The sequence below is a fragment of the Actinia tenebrosa genome, unplaced genomic scaffold (assembly GCF_029948245.1).
Source record: "Actinia tenebrosa isolate PJP-AT-01 unplaced genomic scaffold, QUT_ActTen_1.0 PGA_scaffold4__44_contigs__length_22323623, whole genome shotgun sequence".
NCBI classification, from domain to species: Eukaryota; Metazoa; Cnidaria; class Anthozoa; order Actiniaria; family Actiniidae; genus Actinia; species Actinia tenebrosa.
The window spans coordinates 4,505,974-4,530,003 of NW_028292581.1; the positions used below are offsets into that span (position 1 = coordinate 4,505,974).

The window sequence follows — 24,030 nt, forward strand, 5'->3', positions numbered from 1 at the left end:
ATTCCGAATTCAAAGAAGGCATGGAACTAGCGCTTACTAGATAGGAATTCATGATTGGGTTGATAGGAAATAAGAAGTGAACTTGTGCACGAACCTAGTAAAAAGGTTGGGCACTGCACTGACGTTTTGGACTTCTTTGGCTAAAGTGAAAGAAGGAATTAGAAGATTAGAGTTTATGTAATGTAAAGGATAAAAAGTATAAACAAAAGGAAACAGAATAATAAAACGTTATACATGACATAAGCAAAAAGCAACAAAGTTACAAATATCGTTTGTCATCATCCGCAAACAGCGAACCTCAAAAGCTAAATTCTAGTTTCATCTGTGCGTCCACTAACCATGACTTGACAAACCAGAGGTTGTTTCAGGGTAACGAAAAATTTTGAATTTTTTATTTATTTGCAATTTGAAATGTGTTTTGACTTTGACTTGAAAATTTAAGCTCAAAGATCGGAAGCACTGACAGAAGTGAATTGTTATTTCTTTCCGGTGGACTTTTCTCTTCCTAAGCACTCCAAACATAATTTACATCTTTCATCAGTCCCTCCCCCAATTAGAATATTTTATTACAACTCAAACAAAAAATACAAAGTTTATAATTGCAGACAAAAGGACGTGAGGCCGACCTGGCTGACAGTAACTGGCTTCATTTTTCTGGCATTGAATTTTCAGCTTTTGATAGCTTCAAAAGACTGGCGTGATATCCAGACTGACAATCGTGATCTTATTGAAAAAGAAAACAGAAAAGATAGTAAAATGAAACTTTAACAGAATTGTAAGAAGTCATGATTTTTTAATAGAAAGGGATAAAAATGAGAGTATAAGAAGTATTCACTTATGAATGTACTAGAATATGATATGGTATGCATATGAGGAAATTGGAGGCAGTAGTTGAGTCCATTCGCTGTTGGGGGCTTTAATATGACCATAAGTAAGTACCGAGTACATAAGTTTATATTAATTCCAACTCAATCCATGAATTAGCATTAAATCAATATCGCGAAAAACATTTGTTTAAAAAATATGTAATTATTCTAGGTATCCATGTACTCTTGAAGGGCCAATCTAATTTACTGACTAAAATTCGTTCAAATTTTAAATCTATTTTCCCAAAACAATTCTCGTGATGCTGTGATTGGACTCTAGCATGTTTGTGAGCCTCGGATATTGCATTGTTTAACCCTTTTCATTGTACATCCTAAAGTGGCATGTGGCGTACTGGATTATTTCATTACTGAATGTTTGGTAACTTTATTCGTATTCATTTCATTCTTTTAAAAGAATTGTAGTCGAATTTAGGTATCTATATTATCAATAAGCTCTTGATCCGAAAAAAAAATTCAAAATGAACATTACCTGATGAGAGTTACTCGTTTGTAAAGAAACTTCAAAATGGTTGGATGCAACAACACAATTTTTGGATTTGCTACACTAACGTTTTTTGTAATGCAATGTTGGGGTAAAAAAGAACTTCATATTGGAGCTTTTCTTTCGATGAGCTTTGAAGACAGCGGCTGGCTGGCGGCTGGTTCTCTACCAGGAATACACATTGCCTTCGAAGATATCAACAATAGTACAGACATTCTAAAGGGTTATGAACTAAAACTGGTCCTCAAAGATACAAGGGTAAGTTCGATATTAGATGTAATCCTATAAGCCCCCAAACTGCTAACACACTATAAGAGAAATTAAGAGCGCACAACTGACTTGTTTTCGATAGCTTGCGGTAGATTGTAATCTTAAACTTGATGAACTCAGGCGTTCCTCTTGAAATAGTGCATGGATAGTATAAGTTATAAAGCAAAGATCGTAACTTCAGACTGACGCTCGAGATGAACAATGTTCTATATTCTGATTCATACATGCAATACAACATTAACACTCAAACATTTGATCGATTGAGTCTGTCAAACAGGGCGATTAAACCTATAACGATATTCGGTTACCACAGTCTTTAAATGTAGGAGCATTAGAAATGAAAAAGAAAAAATACGGTTTAGGAATATTTATTTGAGTCGGTAGGGCAAATCATAACGAGTGACTACTGTACTCAAATCATGACTTTAGAAGGAAGTCGAACCAGGTGCGATGAGAGTATTTGTTTCTGTATCAATACACATGCAGGACATTTTTCGTTCAGCCTTTTTTTAAAATTTTATCATCCGGCAATATTCAGCATATTCAGTATAGAATTTCCCTGTTTAGACCAAAATCTGTCAAAATTATAATAAACCGGCTATGAAAGCTGTTTTCAAAAAAAATTCAAGAAAAAAACAGATGGGATTTAACGAAATAAGCACATTGTTAATTTTGGCTGTTTCGAATTAACTCGGTATGTTGAATTCAGCAAACGTCCTAATTACATCCAACTCTGACCGTAATCGAAGAATCAGTGGGTAATTATTGAACTGAACTGCTAAAAAAATATATTGTACCTATTCGCTTTTCCTTCTTTTACCTTTTGGTTGCTTTTGAACATTTTTACAGCTTAATTTAAGGGTTATTTTGAGTTTCTGCATAATCGATAAATATAACATAGTTGGTTCACACAACGAGTTCACAAACTGAATGACAAGATAGTTGTTTTTCATGTAATTCTGATTCAAACGCGGTACCTTTTTTATCTACAATTTTTAATTATTATGCAAAGTAAAATAAAGGCTAAAAAAGGCTTTCTAAGGTGGCAGTTACGAAGCTGTCAAGCTAATTGGCGCACAGATGGTCGAAATAAATAGGTTTTATTGGCGTTGCTACAAATGCTATTTTTAGGATATCAAAACATTTTGACAGTGCTTTTGATATTGTCTAAATGAAAGAATTAGCCCTCAGTTTTAAAAAGTGACTTTAAGTTTTGACATTTTTTATGTCCTTTTAGACAAATTTAAAATTCAAATATTTTTGCATATTTTTACAATCGCAAGGAAACGTGTAGGACGTTTGCATGATGGCGTCATTTGACTCCCAGTTCGAAGATGCTTCGCGAATTTTTCTTTCTTTTTTAAACTTGTATTCCCTCATGAGAATACTAAGACGATTGGTGCTAATTAACTGAACAAAAAAAGTGTGAAAGGGAGTCTGGTAGTAGAGGTCAATGACGCCATCATGCAAACGTCCTATTGGGCTAATTTGCACACAGATACAAGCAAACGCAAGTGATTTTCACGCTCTTACCCTCTACACAATACCATATATCCGGCGTACCCTGTACTTTGTGTCCCATGCCTTACTCTAAACTCTATATATACCGCTCTATACCCTGTGCCTTGTCTTCATGTCTCAATCTATATCCTACCCTGCCCGTCTACCGGGACGTCTACTGTACATTGTGCCCGTTTTTCTTTCCACTACCTCTAGTATACCCTGTATTCTGTGCAGGACAGGATACCATGTACCATTTGCTATGTTCGCTTTATCCCGCGTGTCTCGTAACCTGCACACTGTACAATGTTCCCATTTTCCTGCCCATCATTAAATCTCGAGAACTTTTTTCTCGCAATATTAGAAGTTAAAGTGTTCTTCTGATAAAGTTAGTCTGCTCTTTCAGTGTAACAAAGGATACGCCTTTTATCAGTTCGTGAAGCTTATTCAAGACAACCCTCAAATGGTCATGATTCTCGGTGGTGATTGCTCATTGTCAACTAAATCAATTGCAGAGGCCTCCCCACACTGGAATCTGGTAGAGGTAATCATTGTAGCACTTCTTTGGATATTTATTTGGATTTCCAAATTCCATCTTACATTGTCTTCTTTTCTTTCCTTGGTAATAAGACTAATAAAGTTTGTCGATATTTATAAAATAAACTCACTTAAAAATTTGGACGTTACGGCATCATGGCCATATTGGAGTTTTTTTTATTTATTTATTTTTTTTATATAATATTATTTTATTTATTAACAAACATAAATCATGAGTACACATAACAAATAATTACAAATAGTGGTTACAGATGGCCATATTGGAGTTATATTTTTTAAAAAGATGTCTCCTGGTAGTACTACCAAAATAGCCGACATTATTTTGTTTTTTGACTCGATCTTTTAAGAATGATTGGAAACTAAAAATTCCTTGATAGTCAAGCATCAGTGAGAATGGCATCGGAGGAAAAAATAATAACTTTTGGTCTGTTTAGGTAAGCTACGTTGCATCATCGTCACTTCTGTCCGACAAGAATACCTTTCCTTTGTTCTTACGGACGAACCAGCCCGAGCATGCTGGCAATTTTCCAAGGATTTCACTCATGAAAATGTTTGGATGGTCAAGAATTGCAACAATACAAAGTAGCGAATTGGTCTTTGCTTCGGTAAGTCTTTAAATAGTCAAGCTACAGGAGGTATATGCAACCGGATAAGCAATAGTCTATCGCTATGATAATATTTTTCAGTAAATCCATGTCCCAATAAGAAGGATTTCCTCGATCTCAATGATCACCAAACCAATTTCAACCCAGTTATCTCGTTTTCGTTTTGAATTGCCCTATTTCCTTATGACTTCATGAAATAATTCTTTTGTTTTAACGTAAAGAATCATGGTCATGTAAGGGGGGGGGGGGGGGGGGCAAAACAGAGAAAAAACAAAGAAAACTGCAAAACGGATTCACTTTAGAACTTACATAAGCAATATGATAATAGCTACCAATTATCGTATATATTGTAGGAGAAGTAGCAGTATACAAATTGTTTGTGAACCAAACATATCTGATTTATTGCTTATTAATCATTATAGACAGGCTATGACGTCATATTGCAAATAATAGTTCAATTGTGCTAAACGAATGGGGAAATGGGTTCTAATCTGCGGCTCGGCAGAAACTGGGCGAAGCATTTGTGTAGACAGGAATCCGTTACAATATGGGGAATTTCGAGCAAAAACTTCAAAGCTTTAAAATCTTTATATCTATTTAAGTATCATTAAGATGACTACTATCGTAACGAAAAACATTCTTTTTTCTTAGAATTTCAATATAGACTTATTTAGTTTTCACTACGACCTCATAAATCTAGTCAGCTAGGAGGAGCAGTGTACGTAAATAAAATGTACTAATGCTAAATTATTTTCGGTTTATTCATTTCTTATTCTTTTTTCAGACTGTCAATCATTTCCATGAGCTCTTGTCATTGAATAACTTTACTCGTTTGACAACTGAAGCATTCGTCGATGACGCAAAGCAGCAAATTAGTAAGATCAAGGTAAAGGGTTTCGGTTCAAAACGTGTATGGTTCTTCAAACTTTCGAAGGTTATTCAGCGGTTTGGAGCGGGTTTGTCATTGGAGCCCATTTTTTATCCAAATTTCCTCAGAACCAAGCGAATAGCATTTCTAAAACCCTGTTTGAAGGATTTCACTGAGAACATGTCTTTGATTGGACCTCGTTTAGTTTTGTTTTGCGCAGCCAGTGAGATTTCTCTAATATTTACGGTTTTCTATGCTGCAGGAAGAGGATGCTCGTATCATATATGGAATGTTTTATGAAAACCAAGCAAGACTCGTACTATGTGAGGTATGCTTTTGAAGATCGATGTACTATAAAAAAGAACAAACAAAATTAGTAAATTAGTGAATGAGCAAACTGTCCATATTTGAATGGCTCACGTATTTGTGAATTCTTACCCTAGGTCTTGAACGGGAGAAGTAGTCTTCAATGCCAATTGCCCCGATTTTACTATGACGTCACTGCTTGTTTATGTGGGGGATAGAATCGCCAAATGCAATAGAAAATTCAACAAAATTTGCTCCTAGAGAAGCAGTTTAATCTAGAATGGCCTGGTTTTCAGAGATAATATGTGTTAATATGTACTAAAAAATATTCTGAGCGTTTGCTAGCTATTCTACTTCTCTTCGTGGATTGATACGGATTTCGGTGAATTTGCGTCCGACGACCATAATCCTTTGCCTTTAAAACAATAGATTGTTGAAGATTGTTTTGATGTGACGTCATAGTGAAATAGGGCAATTACATCCTCCGCTTACACCACTCTCATCGAATATACAAATATCGCTTATTTTCGAGTGTTTTTTTTTTTTATATTTCGAAGGCCTACAGACAAGGTATTTATGGTTCCGAGTACCTTTGGTTTCTTCCTGGCTGGTTTAGCATTGATTGGTGGACAAAAGTAGAAGAAAGTGTCCCTTGCACGCCTGCGCAGATTAAAAAAGCCGCTGGAAACTATCTTTCTACTATCGAAGGACTTATCTCGAAAAACTCGAGACAAATACTACCAACTGGGAAGGTAAAAATACTATGGAAGTCGTTTAAAAGCGTTAAGCAATATCGACTTTCATTTAAATAATTCTAAGGGAAAGCGCTCACCGCTGGGATTGTAAGTTGGATCCTCAAACTCTCTGCGGGTCATTATAGATTATTTCAGTAGAGTTTCAATGGGTTTTCTCCTTTTCTTCGAGGGTCAACCACAACCTATAAGTGTTATCTTCGCAAAATAAGTGCAATTATTTGATGTTCGTGTTTCTTCGATTTGCATCTTACGATTACGAGTGCTCTCATGGCATAACACATTATTAATTTGTCAATCATATGTCACGATACACGTCACGTGAGGACCGGACTTCATGTAACTCTTGGTACCTCTGTTAACCATAAATGGAGTTGTCATTAAGAAGAATCTTTACTTGAGAAGTCTAAAGTAACACAAATGTAAATTTGTATGTCTTTCTTTTTAACCTTTTTTTGCCATAATTAGCTCAGTTCTTGCACTCCTTTGCATTTTTTAGACAATAGGTGACGTCAGAGATCGGTACGAGAAAGCAATCAATCAGTCGGCGTACGAGTATGATATGTACTATGCCTCGGGGTATGACGCAGTTCTAGCAATGGCACTCGCTCTGAACAAATCTGTAGGCATACTGCAGGCTCAAGGCAAGGGTATTGAAAACTTTACATACAATGACAATGAAACCGCTGGCTTGTTGAAAAGTATACTCTACAGGCTGTCCTTCAATGGCATGACAGTAAGTTGAATAAAATGTATTTGATTTTTAAATAAAGAAATACTTTTCTGTGAATTCTAAAGCTGTTACAACATTACCACCGAGATTCACCCTTTATTCTGTTAATTCTTGTCCAAACAGGGCCTAGTTAGTTTTGATGGACACGGTGATCCGCGTTGGCGCACAATACATTCTGCAATTTCAAGGTTTGTAGCATAACTTCATCAGTTATTGAACCGCTAAGCTAATCACTAAACTCCCATCACAGGTGTTTAAAACTAAAGCTAAATTGATTTTTGAAGCGAATGCAAAAAGATTTGCAATCACTGTGAATCGAATTTACTTATTTACTTGATTTAATGTAATAAATCCATAATCACTTTGTAATTCATATGTTTTTACCCGATTAAAGAGTGTCAGGAATCGAAGAAATTTTCTACATTGCTTTTCTCGCACCTTTTCACTTCATTGTAGATGATAAAATGGTTACTCTAGGATACTACGACGCGCACCAAGACAAAATCGTGCTTTACAGCAACGAATCGTTCTACTGGCCAGGTATGATGACGTAACGAGAGAAATGAGAGCTTTATAACACATTCAGATTTCCCTTTTTTTAAAGGGAATGAAATCAGCGTCAAAAGTCCTACTTTTCTACTGACCCAATAGCAATCATGCGCAATTCGATAGCCTGCATACATTGTTATCAAAAAATTGACAAAGTGCTTGGTACAATTAAGTTTATTACTTCGTTTGTTTGGATGTTTTTTGGCTTTTACATGTTTCCTTCGGTTCGTATCTTTGTTTAGCGCAAAGTATTTGTTTACTCGATATTATCAACCCTTGTGCCCGTGTTTGCTGTTTCTTAAATTGCTATTTGTTTAATTCGTTGTCTTCAAGACGGCCATCCTCCCAAGGACAGAGTAGTCATTCAATACAAGCTTGTTGTCGTTAACTTTGGTCTTTTCGTCTTTGTCGTCGTCCTCTCGTGTATCGGTGCTCTTGTTACTGTGATGTTCTTGATCTTTAACGTTCACTATCGAAACGAAAGGTAGGTTTGAATCTATTTTATTCACGCAATGACTTTAAAAGTGTGTTTTTCAGAGATAGTAATCGTTTAAACTATGGCAAATTTCGAGCTATTTATCCAAATGGGCATTTTTCAGTCCCCGTGCGACAAAAAGTGCCCAATGACGTCACTTATCTTGAATCATAGTTTTCGCCACTGGTTTTTTATTCCGCTGTTGCATCATACCATTTCGTACTCAAGAACTCCCTTTCTATTTCTCTGCCCGAGTTCAAAGTCACAGAAAGGCATCCATCACTAACAATTTGCCTACATCAAAGTTAGCCCAACACTACCTTTTAACTGAACAAGGATGACCTGGATGGCATGGCTGTAATGGACAGAGAGCTGGCACAAAAAATAATTCCTTGAAGGGTGGTTTTCTTGACAAGATTCAAAAGCTATCGACGATTGCATTAACATTTCAGAAATATACAGACAAAATTTCTACCTATAACTCTTGCGAAATTGCGCGCGCTACAAGATCCTTAAAACGCACGCGTCTTCAGTCACACGGATGAAGGCCGGTCTTTGTTTTTGACCGAAAGGTCTGTTTAAAAAAATGTAAATTTCACAAGTCAGATACAGTTTCAAAACATCAATGAATCATCCCCTTACACTGATGTTCATGTGTTTTTTGCTTCAGGTTTGTTAAGATGAGCAGTCCTCGACTCAACGTATTAATATTGCTGGGATGTTGCCTTGTCTATCTAGTGGTTCCTCTTCATGGTATCGATAGCTCTATGGTCTTTCAATATTATCTCGACATAGTGTGTCAGGTAATAATGATATACTGATGGGGGTGTACATTGTCCTATTTATCTCTTCCTGGTATCGATAGTTTCTTGGTATCTAAATATTATCTTGATATAGTGTGTCAGGTAATACTATTGAGGGGAATATATTATACACAGGCTTCTTTATCTCTTCTCTGAACGTTGTGGGCCCACATTTGGGCCCCATCCTCGAGAACCCAGGGGGTAACGTTCTGTCGCTCGTTTCTTGCTACCCTTGGGTTCCCGAGGATGACTTGGTCCGGAATATAAGAGACTTTGTAAACGTGGCCAAACCAATTGGTAACAAGTGTCTGTGCAAAGGAATATCTTTTTTCAAACTGACACCATATTTTAATCATTCTTTTTAATGCGCTTCTTACCCGACACAGATAGAAGTATGGCTCATGTGTATTGGATTCACAATGTCGTATGGCACCTTGTTTGCGAGGACATGGAGAATTCATGTGATATTTACATTAACCACAACTGAGAGGAAGGTTAGTAAATGTAAATGTAAAAGTGTGACCTTAAAGATAGTTGTCCCTTTGATTGGTATTTCTTCTTGTGCTAAAATCTGTCTGTGTGTCTTTTTTTATGTCGGTCTTTTCTTTTATGCCTGTGTGATTGATGGTCAATTCCTTGGACGATGGGGTAAACGGTCACTCGGAAATAGTCTCTGTCAATAAGGTATCGTAAACTACGAAGCGAAATTTCTCGGCTTCGCTCATCTTGTTCTTGCTGTGTTTTTTCTCTTTAAGGCAATAAAGGACCGTCATCTATTTGCCATTGTGAGCATCCTATTGGTAATCGATATCATCGTGTTGTCCACTTGGCAACATCTAGATCCTATACACTCCGTTCCTTGGTATATTGCTAAGGTATCGTATTAGAAATAAGCCAAGAATTAATTAGCAAGAGTCATTAGCAAATGAAGCAACCCCCCTCTAAATAACCCATCCTTTTATCAGCGACTTTGACTGACTGATTGTGATTATTTATATGAGAAGGAAGAGAGCTGCAACACCTTATTTCTCTTAAATGCTGCCCTTAACATCCCGTCCTTTCTCCCATCACCACCACAGCCACTATCATTACCACCATTACTACCACCACCACCACCACCACCAACAGCATCATTGCCAACAACACCATCACCACCACCACCACCACCATCATCACTATCACCATCACCACCACCATCACCACCACCATCACCACCACCATCACCACCACCACCACCACCACCATCACCACCACCACCACCACCACCACCACCACCACCACCACCACCACCACCACCACCATCATCAGCAACAGCACAAGACTGAGTTATTAAGTCGTTATAGCGTTTTTGGTAGAAGAAGTGACATAGTATTTAATCTGCAATTAGAGAATTTGATTTGGCTGCAATGTATCTCCATTTCAGACAACGTACCATCTTCCTGAAAATGACTAAAGTTCTGTTTAAGCGAAAATACTAATTCAACATTAACATAAACATATGTCGATCAAGCAGTGAGAACTATTGGACGAGTACCTTAAACAGACCACGCATAAAAGCAAAAATGTAATGATATCATATATTTTTCTCGTTATACCAGGCGTACGATGGTTTGACACATTCAAGATCTTACGTGGAAGTCTGTTCAAGTAATGACATCAGTATCTGGGGGGGAATCCTCATCTGTTATAAAGGTTAGTAGAAAATACTTTTAGTACCAAATGACAAAAAATTGCTATTGCTTTAACCGCTAGTATTATGTTCGAAGAGATTGTGTCATACGGGCTTTTCGCCTGATAAATTGAGCTCACGAAACGTTTGAGCCATTTCAATATACACATTGCTGCATACTGCAAAAAGACATTTTGCAAGAATTTAATGAGGTGGGATTAACGAATAAAGAAAAAACTGAGAAAGAACGGGTTTTTCATTTACTGTTTCACGATTTTAGTGGACGACACTGAACTGATCGTAATCTTTCATTTACTGGGATAACATGAAACATGAGGAGGTATGCATTCTTGCCTTTTTCAGGAGTTCTACTATTATTTGGCGCATTTCTCGCTTGGGAAACTCGTAATGTGAGTTATTCAGAGCTGAACGATTCTCGTAACATCGCCATATCTGTCTACACGATACTCGTATCTTCCTTAGTTGGGATTCCTGTATTGATTTTCGTTAAAGAATACCCTGATTTCACCTTCTGTATTGCTTCCTTCTTCGTATTGATTTCCACCAGTCTTATCATCGCACTGATGTTTTTGCCAAAGGTAAGCTTATTTTAGCACTAAGGTTCAAAAACAATATGATGGATGATGGACATTTGCACACAAATATTCCTGAGAATACTCCTATTTCAAAAACATTGTCATCGCCAAAGGCGATAGGCGATAGCTTTATTCCGACATCGAAATGGTTTCGTCGACTTCAAACAATATTGAATCATTTTCAACACTAAGGTTTTTGACGATAATAAGAAGCAGAAACACAAGTCATTCCAGCTATTCTTGGATCTTGAAATGACTTATCTCCTATCGTTTTTCGCCTATTGCCTATCGCCTTCGGCGAGGACAACGTTTTCCATAATAGGAGTATATAGAAAAATCCAACTTGCTTCAAGTTTACTATTCTTTGTAAACAAATATTGGGTTTACCATCTACTTTTAATTCCAACAGGTAATAGCTCTAAAGAAAGTTAGTCCACCAGGTCCAGACAACCCTAAAGGGTGTAGTGTGGTCACATACCGTTCGTCACAGATTTTTTTGAATCCTTCGTATCTTCAGCCAAGACTGTATGGAACCTCCATCAAACCAGAGAAAAAGGAAGAATCGACAGAAAGGCAAAAATCAGAATCTACTTAATCACCAATCTGTGATCCAAGCATACATGCTGCCGCACAACCCATCCAAAATATATGTACATGCCCAACAGCTCAGGTGATGTCATTCCTACTTTTTCCCTTCGACCTTAAATTTTGATAAGGTCTATTTATTACTTATTAACGTTTTTAGTTAAGCATTCATCATATCATATGTAAACGTTCGTGTTTTTAAAAACAAATGTCCCCTAAAGACTAAAGCTTCCATTTTATGTAACTTTTTGACCGCAAGAACAGTCGAAATATTTAAACAATGTTACGTTGTTTCATGTCGGAATAAGCTTAATAATCTTATATAAATGGCTGTTCTGGTGGAGGTTCATTGTGGATCTGGCGGGTACTTTCAAACCAAACTCCGCGCGCTCGCTTCCACACCCCACAAATGTGGAATTCTCACTATGCCACGTATTGATTTGCTTTAACTTCAGGGCCGCGAATCCATTACAGAAAAGTAACTTGTTACACACTCAAACCATTGCGGACCTAAGTTGCTATCTCTCCATAATTTCTATTCTTTACTGGTTTTTTTTTCGTTTGATTTTTTTCAAATGCATATAATTTCCGTTGTTGTCTAATTAGCTAGCTACTTTCTAACCAAGACCACACCTTCGAGCGACTTTTGTAGAATTTCAATCAGCTGAATAAATCTCATAACCAAGTAGTCACGTGCGCCTTTCATTTAGTCAGCAGTACCTACAGTTTCGACACAAGTTAATACTTTGTTGACGGGAACCATTCCAAGTGAAGAAAATTGATGACAATAAAAACAATGACAGCCATGTTAACATGTAAATTTGATGTAAGATTAAGAATGTGATTTGCGTTTTATGGAAGGTCATCATTACAGATGATGCAAAGGGGAAACCTTAAGATAATTTCATAAATCAGATTCTGAAAATCACATATCGTTATAATCATGTATATAATCATAACATATCGCTATATTTGTGTTTTTACAACAAGAGTTTCTTACAAATTTATACTTAACGAGTCTTTAGAAAAACTAAGAATACAAAATCTCTTTCTTTTTTCATATTACAAAGTATTTTCCTCTTCTTCCTTTAAAGCTAATTGCTTGGCAAGCCTAATTTCCCAAAGGTTCTTTTCCTGATCATTATAATAGTCCAAGAAAGTGTTCCCTTGTAAAGCCTTTGGGAGCCTCTTTTTTTCAATTTCATCCACTCGAATAGCAATCAAAGAGGAGTCATTTCGGAGAGTGTTCCGACACAATGCCATATCTAGTTCTCCTCTGCAAAATGTGCTGGACATGTAATTCTTGGAGAGTACTGCTAAGATACGTCGGCTGTTGTAGACACTGTCGGCCATATTGTCAACGATGTTTTTTCCAGGCTGGAAGTCTCGGTTGTGAATGCAGTAATTGAGATTGTGTTTTTCTATCAAAGGGATTAGTTCTGTTTTAACCCAAAGGAAATCTTTGCTGCTGAAGGTTATGAACACATCGTACTGGTAGCCGTCTGTTGCTCGAGGGCCTGAGTTATCTAAGGAAGTGCAAAACAGCTAATTTTACGTAGATTCTTACAAGGTGAAAAAGTAGATTCGTAAATGAATAAGTAAATATTAAGTAGATTCTTGTGATGAATAAGGCAGGAAGAAACGGGGAAGGGAAGGACGTCACCGATGGTAAAGATAAAAATACCGCAGGAGTCCGAGGAGCGAGAAAGGAGCAAGAGGAAGAAGAGCTGGAACAACAATAACAATGCTAACTGTTAAAAGGGCCGTAAAAAGGCAGCAAGAAAAAAAGTAGAAATCAAAAGGAATGGAGACAGAGAAATTTATGTATGAAAATTGAACCTTACCCTGGAATCCTGGCCGTCTTATTCTGTTTTTTCTTGCGTAAAAACCAGCTATGAACCCTGCCACGCATACCACAAGACACACCAGGAACACAGGAACAGTGGTCTTCCACAAGGGACCCGCAGAGGAGGATGCATAAATGGTCATGATCTCTGTAGTAATATTTGAAAACAAAAGAAAACCTCAAATAAACGGTCTTTTGGGGGCATATAAGAGAGGGACCCAAGCTCTAAATGGGTAGTTTTTTGCAATCAATTTTAAAAGAATGACATAACCAAAACATGTGGAGGCCATATTGAAGGAGCATCTCGAATGGCTCAGAATTGTCATTGTCATCCAAAACTTTGAAATATAAATATGAGCACAAAAATAGAGCAAAATAGAAGCAAAGTCATTTAAAATAATTCTAATTCTTGATATTTCAGATTTTAAAGGAAAATTTAGGATATTTGTCTCTGCCAGTCGTCGGCCGTACCTTGAGTAGCCATATTATACCCTAGGGCTAGCTGCGAATTGTAAAGTGCATCAAAATCAAAGGAAACGCGTCTTGAACCAGTGATGTCAAGAGGTAGTTATTATTCCGGTACATAATTAGATAAATGTTCTTGTTTTTCAAATATTCTACCAAATATCATCAGTGGCTTTCCATTACCAGATATGCTTACTGATGTATTCAAGCGCGGTGTCTTTGTATACGGCGAACGGCGATAGGAAAGAAGCGAAAGGGTCATTCCAAGATCCAATATTAGCTGGAATGACTGGTGTTTGTAAATAACACCGAAGTTTTTGTTGAAATATTTAGTTGTTACTTGTAGACAATCAACGCGATTATTCGTGTTTAGACGTATGCCCACAGTTTCATTCGATTATGCAACCGCCAATCGCCATTTGCCGTTCGCCCATTCAACCTTTTTTGAAATAGCTGTATTTGATTTGATAGCAATGTTCCTAGCTAGATTAACATAATCCCAAAACACAAAGCCCTGCCGAGGTGAATTGCAAATAATTTGAATTGAATTGCGGTATATTTTTTTCCAAACAACTTAATAGGATTATTTTAAGAATTTTTCAAGGGAAATTGATACAGCAACGCAAGTCTATATTGCGGTACAGTCTATATTGTATATTATACAGTCTATATTGTGGTCCAGTCGTGGCTGTTCAAAGAATTAATAGTACTTAACCAGGTTCGATTAACAAACCATATTTTCACATAACTTAATCTAGTATCAGGCCTCAGTTCTCATCTGAGCTTGAAAACATGTTTGAGTTCGAGAAAAGAATTCGAAATCTGTGTTGATCAAACAAAACTAGACGTAACAGGGTTTGACTATAGGTGGTACTTCCACTAACCCTCGGCTTCGGGGACATCAACATGATTCAAAATTAAAGTGCCACGGGTTTTGATTACGATAAAAAATAAAGAAGATGTAATAACCTACTGATTCCCGACACTAAATGAAACTTTTTCCAAAGATTGAAGGGAAATGAGCATCCTTTATTTTTGTGAGTACACTTTTGCGAGCCTGTCAGGTTAAAAAAAAGTTCCCTTATATTTTTCCAATTTTCATTTAGTTCATGCGCAGACGTTTTTCATTCGTGACATGATTACCCATTTTGAATTGTAATAAAATACCTGCATATTTCATTACCTTTTTTGGTCTGTTTGAGTTGAAGACACACTGTGGAGCTGCACGACCCAAGAGACGTTTTGACATCACAATTATAGCAACCCAAATCCTTGACTGTTACGTTCCTAATGACCAATGAGTATATTATATTCCCATTCCTAGGGTCTTTGTGTTCAATGTTGTAATATCTAGAATGTGTGTAGAACCACTGGCTGTGGTTTTGTGTCCATTCCATTATCACGTCAGCGATGTCTGCGTATTGCAAGGTACAAGAAAGGGTAGCGGAGCTTCCGAGCTTGGAAAATATTGTTGGGTTTTTGCTTGAAACTCGAGGAGGGCCTTACAATAATAAAACAGAAGGTTAGTGAGGGAGAGAGAGTCCACGTCTATGAATCGTGCTTCTTAAACTTCTTTGGGAGGAAAAAGTTGTTTTATTTTCTATCACACACCGTAGAAAATTTGAATGAAAAGTAGTATACTGCAGAATAGACGACGGCTTTCCTGCATTCTTATTGGCTGCATGTTTCAACATGTCCGGCACAGATCTTACCTCTTCTTTTCACGTTCAGCCCTATCACTTGATTATCCTCTCCCATGTCGGTCTGGACACCACATGTATAGCTCCCAGCATCCTTCAGGGTCACATTGACAATCTTATACCATAGCACCAAGTGATTGGCTACCTCCACTTTAGATTTTCTTTCAGGATCGGTCAGACTCTTTCCGTCGTGTTTCCAAAAGGAAGCAAAGTGCTTGTTATCGATATCTGATGCGCGGCATTCAAGGCTGATGTTCTGGTTTTCGTAGACAGTTATTCTTTTGTAGGGAGTGGTTACCTTGACCGATCGCATATGAAACTGAACTGATCAATAGAAAGAATCAAAGACATTACATTTTATTAAATAGTCTTAAGAAAATGACAATAGACTTCTAGTTCAAACTGAAAATAAACATACTCGATACTTTGCAACAAGAATTCTTTCATGTTAGATTGCAAACATGTTTCACTGTATCTGCTGTGAAAAATAAAGAGTATGATGAAGGAACAGGCATTGCACTTTTTTGTACTATTCAGTGCAATAGACATGGCACAGTTTTACAGTTTTTAAAAGTGTTTGCTTTTTACCAAGGGTTGTCAAAACTGTGTGGAGTATGTTTCACACCCCAAATTATAAGTTGGCCATGTTGTGAAGCAAAACAGTAAAACTGTTGTCCCATGGGGTGTCCGGGTCAAAAGCAGCTTCGTTACAGTAATGACATCGACTGATATTAACAGCTCACCACAAGAGATTACATCGAAACTTGAGTTAAGAAGGCACACCGATCACCTTAACCCATTAAAGGAAGAAAAACACAGCAAACTTTATACATTTTCCGCCATCTTTGATTTGTTTTGCCCCCTGGCAAGATGGCCGCCGTATCGTCTAAGTGGTCCATTAATTCAGCACACTTACCGGGTTTTACTTTGACTAAGACTGGCCAAAGATCTGATCCTATTGTGTTATTTGCATGACATGCATAAAGACCCTTATCGGTCAGACGAGCAAAAAGGAATTGAAGCTTGAGGCCATAGGGCGATTTTAATACATGACTTGATTCCATGTATTTGTTGCCATGTTTCGTCCACGTAATATTGGGTTTTGGCCATCCACTGGCACTGCACGTCACGGAGAATCTGTCACCATATCGAAGTTCAAGTTCAGTTAGTCCAATGGGTATGATATGCGGTTTAGCTTAAAATAAGAAAAAAATCACAGACTTCAATAATATATATATATATATATATATATAAACTAGAAGCTTTAATTTCTTGAAATGTTCATGTTTCTTTTTTGAAATTAGCGACGTACCATTTCTTTGAAAGCTATAATGAAATAAAATGAACTATAGCCAAATAGAATGGTATCAAAAATTTACAAAATGAAATGAAAACAAAATGAAATTGAAAGATAAAATTATAAAATTAAATGGAATGAAATGAAATGTGAGATGAATGAAATGTGAAATTAAATGAATAAAGAAAAAAAGAAAGTTTAAAAATCAAAATAAATTTTATAAAATGACATAAGATAAAAATTATAATTACGTGAAAAGAAAAAGAAGCAATGAAAAAGTGACTGTGCTGTTATTCAATTTCGAGAGAGTAATTTCTTTTCTTTATGAATAATGATGAAAACGAACGTCGGTTTATCGCTGAACGGTTCTTAAGCATAATCACTAAAGAGGTCTATTTCAGTGGTGATCCAATTTTCTTCCGTCATAAACTATTAATATCTGAAATTTTGATATTTTACCAAAATATATCATGAATTTTAATGAATTTTTCTGGATATTGTTACTTTTAGTTGTACTGTTGTTTTCAAAACCTAGAATTGAAACAATCAGAACGAAAGCCAATTAATCTCACCTGGTTTGCATTGCGTTCTTTTCGTATCCTGTAAAAAAAACTTCTATGGTATCTCATGCTCGTGTTTGTTACATTGTTTAAATACATTGGTATTCATAATTCCGTCTAGTAGTGATGTCATTGCCGCGATTTGAACGACTGACTAGGTATTTTCATTTGTCTTTTGACACTGAAGGCATCTCGCTCTCTCTATATTTGGGCATAATTCCAATTCTAAATACGAACAATTTATTTTATTTGCTTATTTCAGTACGACTATTTTTAATTCGATTTAAGTACATTCAATGGTTTAGGAATTTAACAGTTCATTGCGTCAATCCACCCACAAGCTAATTATTCGTCCCTCCCTCCCTTCACTCATTCATTCAACCCTACCTCCAAATATTCATCCAACAATCCTCCCTACCCCTCTACCTCCCTACCCCTCTACCTCTCCCTACCCCTCTACCTCTACCTCTACCTCTCTACCTCTCTACCTCTCTACCTCTCTACCTCTCTACCTCTCTACCTCTCTACCTCTCTACCTCTCTACCTCTCTACCTCTCTACCTCTCTACCTCTCTACCTCTCTACCTCTCTACCTCTCCACCCATCCACCCCTCTATCCATCCATCATCCATCCATCCATCCATCCATCCATCCATCCATCCATCCATCCATCCATCCATCCATCCATCCATCCATCCATCCATCCATCCATCCATCCATCCATTCATCCATCCTCTATCCGTCTATTCTCTATCCTTCCCCCGTCCGTCCATCCATCAGTTCCCTCTTCCTTTTATTTATTCACTATCATTTTTTTATTTTCGTATCATTGACTCACCAAATATATTTAAGGTGTACCAATCCTCTTGGCTGTGGATTCCTTTGACTGCTACACAGCTGTATTGACCATCATCCTTATCACTCAAATCTTCTAGCTTCAGGGCTTCCCACATCAACAAAGATTGACCAGGAGAAACTATACTTGTGTTCCTCAAAACATCTCCATCTTTCTTCCACGTAATGTACTCAACGGGGCCGTCTTGTAGTATCGTACAGTTCAATACCATAACACTTCCAGGCCATACTCCATTGGAAGCACCAGAAGGAGCATTTAGTTTACAGATAATCATATCTGAACCTGGTATTACTAGAAGACAGAATGACACAACCATTATCAACTGCTTTATCATGTTCCACAAGGCACGACCAGCTTAAGAAGTTCATCTCAGCAGTGACAGGGAAAAAAAGGATTCCAAGAATGCCATTCGACATTGACGTCTGTGTTGTATATTGATTTTCACCGGCCAAACAGTCTTATGAGGACGGAATGGAGTCGACGTTTAAACTAATTGAACGTATTATTTTGTTCGCTGTTTGATATGCCAATTACAAGCAGATCCCCTGGTGGTTAACCACAAGGGAGCCGTGCAAAGACAATTCAAAGTGGGAAAAATTCAACATATTGTGTAACCGCCTTCATGAAGATTACCAAAGTGGTTAACGATTTTCAATGATTTCTGAAATACTAAACATTTGTGTGCATTCTACGTATTCATCTATCCCTGTCCCCCTACCTTCACCCCCAAAGTCAAGGGAATGACTCATCAAGGACGCTTCCCCTCCCCTCACAAACACATTCCTACCGTTGTATTACAAACGTGTTGTGATTTCTTCGAGATTTTAATCAACATTTCTCAGCATGTTACAGATGTTACAGGCATACAAACGTGTTTTTCGATACGCAAACATTTTTACCCTTTGAGATTTTCATTACATTCAAGTCAACTACAGAATACCAGAATTTGATCTTGGTAAAGATGGGGACGGGTTAATTTTTTAATTAGGATATGACAATCTCTGATTCGTATTTTGAAAGCACGGCAGTTCGACGAAGAAATATATTAAACTTCACAAAGCTGACAACACAAAGGAATACCTCGAGGTAAGATGATTAAGATTAAATGGAGTCATTAAAAAAGGCTAATGTATAACATCATTCATAAATAAGCAGAGGATAATTACAAGTACATTATAGAACAACCAATAAAAAGGTTCATTTCCTTCGTACACGTGGGTTTTGAGTGATCTATGAGTGCGATTAAGATAACTTTGTTGTTTAAAAAATCGAGTACCTGAATAATTTCTTTCTTGTAATAAGAATTGTTTTTTTTAAGAAATTGAAATTGTTTTCGAATTAAAATTTCTTTCTTTCTCTCTCTCTCTCTCTCTCTCTCTCTCTTTCTTTCTTTCTTTCCTTCTTTTTTCTTTCTTTCTTTCTTTCTTTCCTTCTTTTTTCTTTCTTTCTTTCTTTCTTTCTTCTTTCTTTCTTTCTTTCTTTCTTTCTCTCTTTCTTTCTTTCTTTCTAATTATTTATCCATTTATAAATTCGCAGTTTCTTCTCCTTTTTTATATATATTCGATCCTTTATTCAGTCATTGCCTTCTTCTTTCCTTAATTATTTTTGCTATCAGTCACAGTTTTAATCAAGCAAAAGTACTTAGACTTAAATCGTCATCCCACATTTGATCCTTATATTTACTCTTCTCAACAATAAATTATTCACTAGGTTAACTTAACGTTAATGAAAGATTCTGATTGATTGTTGGATTAAATATGCGACCATAGTAACATAAAAAGTGGAACACATCCCATCAACTAAAACCATTCACCTTGCAATTGCTAATGTTTGTTAATCCTATTTAAGCTTTTTTTTTTTTAACTTCAAGTACTTTAGCAGTAGAATAACAGATCATAGCCATTACCAATTTAATCTTTTTTTGTCCTAGCTAAAAGACGCTAAAAGAATCTCTATAATACGGACACAAAATGCCAGAAAAAAGTGTCCGTAATATAGAGGTGTCCGTAATATAGAGGTGTCCGTAATATAGAGGTGTCCGTAATATAGAGGTGTCTGTAATATAGAGGTGTCTGTAATATAGAGGTGTCCGTAATATAGAGGTGTCCGTAATATATAGTTGTCCGTAATATAGAGGTGTCCGTAATATAGAGGTGTCCGTAGAGGCTCTAATGTAATTTGTTTTCTTTTGGTGTCCGTGAGAAGTGTTTACACTCATCCCGCTAAGAATAGATACTTCATGTTAAATCAAAGCTGTCATATTCAAAAACAAAGCCGTTTCAAAAAGAGAATCAAGAAAGAAGAGCTTGTAAATATTTTTCTTCATATGCCATTGGTTTCCTTAATTGTTTTCCATATTGTGTTTTTATTCTGCTCTTATTATCTCACAGACGTGCAAAGCCATCCATTTTTAATCATTTCGTGGTAAATAGAATGCTGATAGACTATTGATAGCATGAATCTGGTTCATTGGCGAAATGTATTTGTTGCTTTGAAGCAAGATACAAGGGGTTCGTGGCGAGTTATTTTTGGTGGACTGACCACAAACGCCGGCTGATCTCGTTAACTATGATTAGCATAACTCAAAGCGGTCCACTTTAGACTTTGAATTTATGGGGTTTTTTTTGAATACATAAGTGAGTAGATGCAACGCTACAACGCCGTGGCATCTAAAGTTGCCTTGCTTCGATCCTAAACCAAATAATTTCTTAAGCCAAAAATGATGGGTTTTAAGGATTCTGAAAATATATATTGAACAAAAACAGAAGGAAAGCACTCAAGACTGGACGGATTAATCAAAGGATTTAACTTACCATTGAGAAGTACTGCGAGGAGCAACATCACGCGATAAGCAATAGCCAGACCTGTGCTGTAAGAGGTAGCCACAACTTCATTTGAGATTTATCAGAGAGCTAGCTAAGGTAGTACAAGACAGCTCGTGATTGGTAAAAGTGTGCGAAACAGACTTAAAGAATCATTCAAAAAAATGCATAATAAACACCTACGATACTACCGCCAACACACCGACCGAGAAACAGCTGTACTAGATGGACATACAACTGACCGAGACTATAAATCTGTTCGTGCAAATTGAGACTCGAGGTAGCCTGCAGGATTGAGCACGTTTCTCGAAGTAGAACGACGCATTCAATGACTGTGAGAGTACGATTTTATAATTTGCATTTGGGTAAAACAGTTGAGTTTTTAGTTTTATTTAAGAGCACCTGCTATTCAAAGAACTCAAGAACTGCTATTCAAAACAGAGTGCAAGCTTCAAATCTTTTTTTAAGAACTCGCCGTGATACAAACATAAATATTAATACATATATACACAGAAAAAGTAATTCTACATTTTTATAACAATAGGCAGATATATATGTACTATAGATACACACAGAGCCATTTGCAGGAACTTTGGCCCTTTTATTGAATTATAAATATTATGTAAAACTGTCAAGCAATTATAATATGTGGTAGTCTACTGGCTATTTGAAAAATATATATCAGCGATGATGAATTTTTGTTGTTGTTGTTGTTGTTGTATATTTCTGATATATTTAAATTTTCAGAGATCACCAAAGTTTCGCATCTCTCTCTCTCTCTGTCTCTCTCTCTGTCTCTAAAATATATATTACAGTGCATACTGAACACTATATAATATTACTATATAAATCAAAAACACGTGATCGAAGGACCCGATCAAAGGCCGAGCAATTTTCTGAAAAACCATTACGTCGGCAGAGCTAACAAAACACTCCTACGACCATGAATCATTTCTCTGTTCACAGATGATTATGGAAACAGTTTATTTTACTATTAATCTTATGACTCATCTTAAGATCAATCAAATATTCACGTACCTTGGAACGATGGGCATACTAAACCAACGCAATTAATGAAACTTGAACGAAGCCTATCCTAGTTCTATGCACCAATTAGCTTTATTCCTGGTTTATTGTCTGAGAGTTATTGCCTCATAACTATCATATGAAAAAGGTAGGAGTAGTAAGTTTTTCCAAGTAGGATTTTTAAAAGCAATCTTGTTATTGCTACTCTGCGGTAGGTCAAAGGAATGAAGAAACCACACACGCACATGCTGATGAAGACCTAAATTGAAACAATCCGAACTATATCAATCACGCCCATAATAAGAAGCAAATGTGGTCACAAAAAAAATCATTTATTGGTGGGGGGAGGAGGGGTCATGAATTTCATAACAGATAGCTTGGGGATTACTTTCAAATAATTTCAGTGTAAATGAGAAAATCTTCCCACCCTTACCCCCAGGCGATATGCTGACCCCCTGTTAAGTGGATAGCTGGTTGCACGGCCGAATTTTTAATTACTTTTAAACAACCTTCATTCAGCAGACACCCTTTGTTTAACGGGTACCAACCAAGGTCCCAATCGGGTCCACTTACTAAAGTTATTCTTTAAATTTGTGAGAGTAAAAACGAAGCTTTATTTTACATATGATGATGTCACGGTGCAAGTATGGAGCCCACGCTCACCATGCTTCCACAGTATCTCTGAGAATCACTATTATATTATATACATAACAATTAAAGAAAAAAGAATTATTTTAGTGTTTTCCCCTCGCTATGGGCTATCGCTAACGTCTACTACTGACTGGGAAATGATAAGGACTAAGCAGGGAAACTATATAACGAAATTTATCCTCGCCTCTACACAATACACGCCATGCACGTGCTTTTAAATCTCCGTTCGCTCTTATGTTTTCCCCCTCCTCCCACCCATCGCCGAGGTGATTCACTTTCAAAGAAAAATAGAAACCGCAAGGTGTGCAAAAAAGGAATTGAAAAACTTGATCAGGTATGATAAGAACAAGAAGTTAAGAGTGGGCAGGCTTAATCTTAATGAGATAGCAACTCTAACTGATTAACTAGCCGGCTTAATTTGATGCTTAGGATGATACTAAGCATTTTGGTTTGGATTTGACGACGACATCAATTCTATCACAAGTACCTTGAAGATTTAGTAATATACAAGTTAAGTAATGCTCCTAATAAGAACGATAGCGCTTTCTATTGTTCTGCGGCATATCGCTTGTCCCACATCAGAATTTTGAGATTTTCTACTGGAGATGTATCAACCTATGGAGAGATGTTTGTGAAAAAATATGAACTAAAAGTCGCAGCTTCTTAAGACGTTTACTTTTGAGTTTGAGGTGTTCAACCAATCACAATACCCAAAAACAATAGAAAGAAAAAGCCTCAAATTTGTCATTTTCCCCACATAGAATTTCTGTCGTATTGAAGCACAGAAGATTTATCACTAAAAGGGAGTTTGTCAGTAGTTAAATATCACAAAAAATATACTTCTCCTTCATTTTTCGTGTTTCGACCAATAAGAAGATTGGTTTAAACAATACTACAATTATCACCTTTCTACATTCCATGCCGTTGAGTGCTATCGTTCTTATCTGCATCGTTACTTAAAGAGATTCCAGGATGGTAATCTTAGTATATATATTTAAGAGCGGGATATGTAACATTCGCTTACAAATAATAAGGCTCTGTTTACACGAATATATGGTGACACTAGTGTTATGGCTCAGCCCCTTTTTCACAGTGTTGAAGATAGTGTTGAAGATAGGGTGACACTAGTGATATGGCTCAGCCCCTTTTTCACAGGGTTGCCGATAGGGTG

At 36.7% G+C, this 24,030-nt stretch overlaps 2 protein-coding genes across 4 annotated transcripts; one reads left to right on the forward strand and one right to left on the reverse strand.

Moving 5' to 3' along the window:
• Positions 1-1,150: 1,150 nt before the first annotated feature.
• LOC116293492 (gamma-aminobutyric acid type B receptor subunit 2) lies at positions 1,151-12,323 on the forward strand. Its single transcript, XM_089036440.1, has 16 exons — positions 1,151-1,626; positions 3,545-3,682; positions 4,131-4,301; positions 5,086-5,187; positions 5,432-5,497; positions 6,033-6,227; positions 6,727-6,963; positions 7,084-7,148; positions 7,355-7,500; positions 7,843-7,993; positions 8,655-8,787; positions 9,174-9,281; positions 9,543-9,662; positions 10,386-10,479; positions 10,820-11,055; positions 11,462-12,323. Exons 1-16 carry the CDS (start codon positions 1,393-1,395, stop codon positions 11,645-11,647), a joined length of 2,382 nt encoding a protein of 793 aa, XP_088892566.1. The 5' UTR covers positions 1,151-1,392; the 3' UTR covers positions 11,648-12,323.
• Positions 12,324-12,585: 262 nt separating this feature from the next.
• Positions 12,586-22,376, reverse strand: LOC116293493 (contactin-3). Of its 3 annotated transcripts, none has more exons than XM_031700927.2 (7): positions 22,221-22,376; positions 18,343-18,651; positions 16,565-16,843; positions 15,661-15,972; positions 15,132-15,449; positions 13,482-13,631; positions 12,586-13,163 (listed from the first exon to the last, which is right to left on the reverse strand). In XM_031700927.2, the coding sequence occupies exons 2-7, from the start codon at positions 18,632-18,634 to the stop codon at positions 12,700-12,702; spliced, it is 1,815 nt and encodes a 604-aa protein (XP_031556787.1). In that variant the 5' UTR covers positions 18,635-18,651; positions 22,221-22,376; the 3' UTR covers positions 12,586-12,699. The 3 variants fall into 3 exon arrangements, with proteins under 3 accessions (XP_031556787.1, XP_031556786.1, XP_031556785.1); XM_031700926.2 differs by lacking the exon at positions 22,221-22,376 and adding an exon at positions 21,174-21,515; XM_031700925.2 differs by lacking the exon at positions 22,221-22,376 and having other exon boundaries at positions 18,343-18,923.
• Between the last annotated feature and the right edge of the window lie 1,654 nt (positions 22,377-24,030).

Bases quoted from the DNA above. Each gene is read 5' to 3' on its own strand.
- LOC116293492 (XM_089036440.1), top strand. From the start codon at position 1,393: ATGGTTGGATGCAACAACACAATTTTTGGATTTGCTACACTAACGTTT. The intron at 6,228-6,726 runs GTAAAAATACTA...TGCATTTTTTAG, and splicing joins AAATACTACCAACTGGGAAG to ACAATAGGTGACGTCAGAGA. The intron at 7,994-8,654 runs GTAGGTTTGAAT...TTTTTGCTTCAG, and splicing joins GTTCACTATCGAAACGAAAG to GTTTGTTAAGATGAGCAGTC.
- LOC116293493 (XM_031700925.2), bottom strand. From the start codon at position 18,694: ATGATAAAGCAGTTGATAATGGTTGTGTCATTCTGTCTTCTAGTAATA. The intron at 16,844-18,342 runs GTGAGTCAATGA...TCTTATTTTAAG, and splicing joins GTACACCTTAAATATATTTG to CTAAACCGCATATCATACCC. The intron at 13,632-15,131 runs GTAATGAAATAT...ATATTACTACAG, and splicing joins ACTCAAACAGACCAAAAAAG to AGATCATGACCATTTATGCA.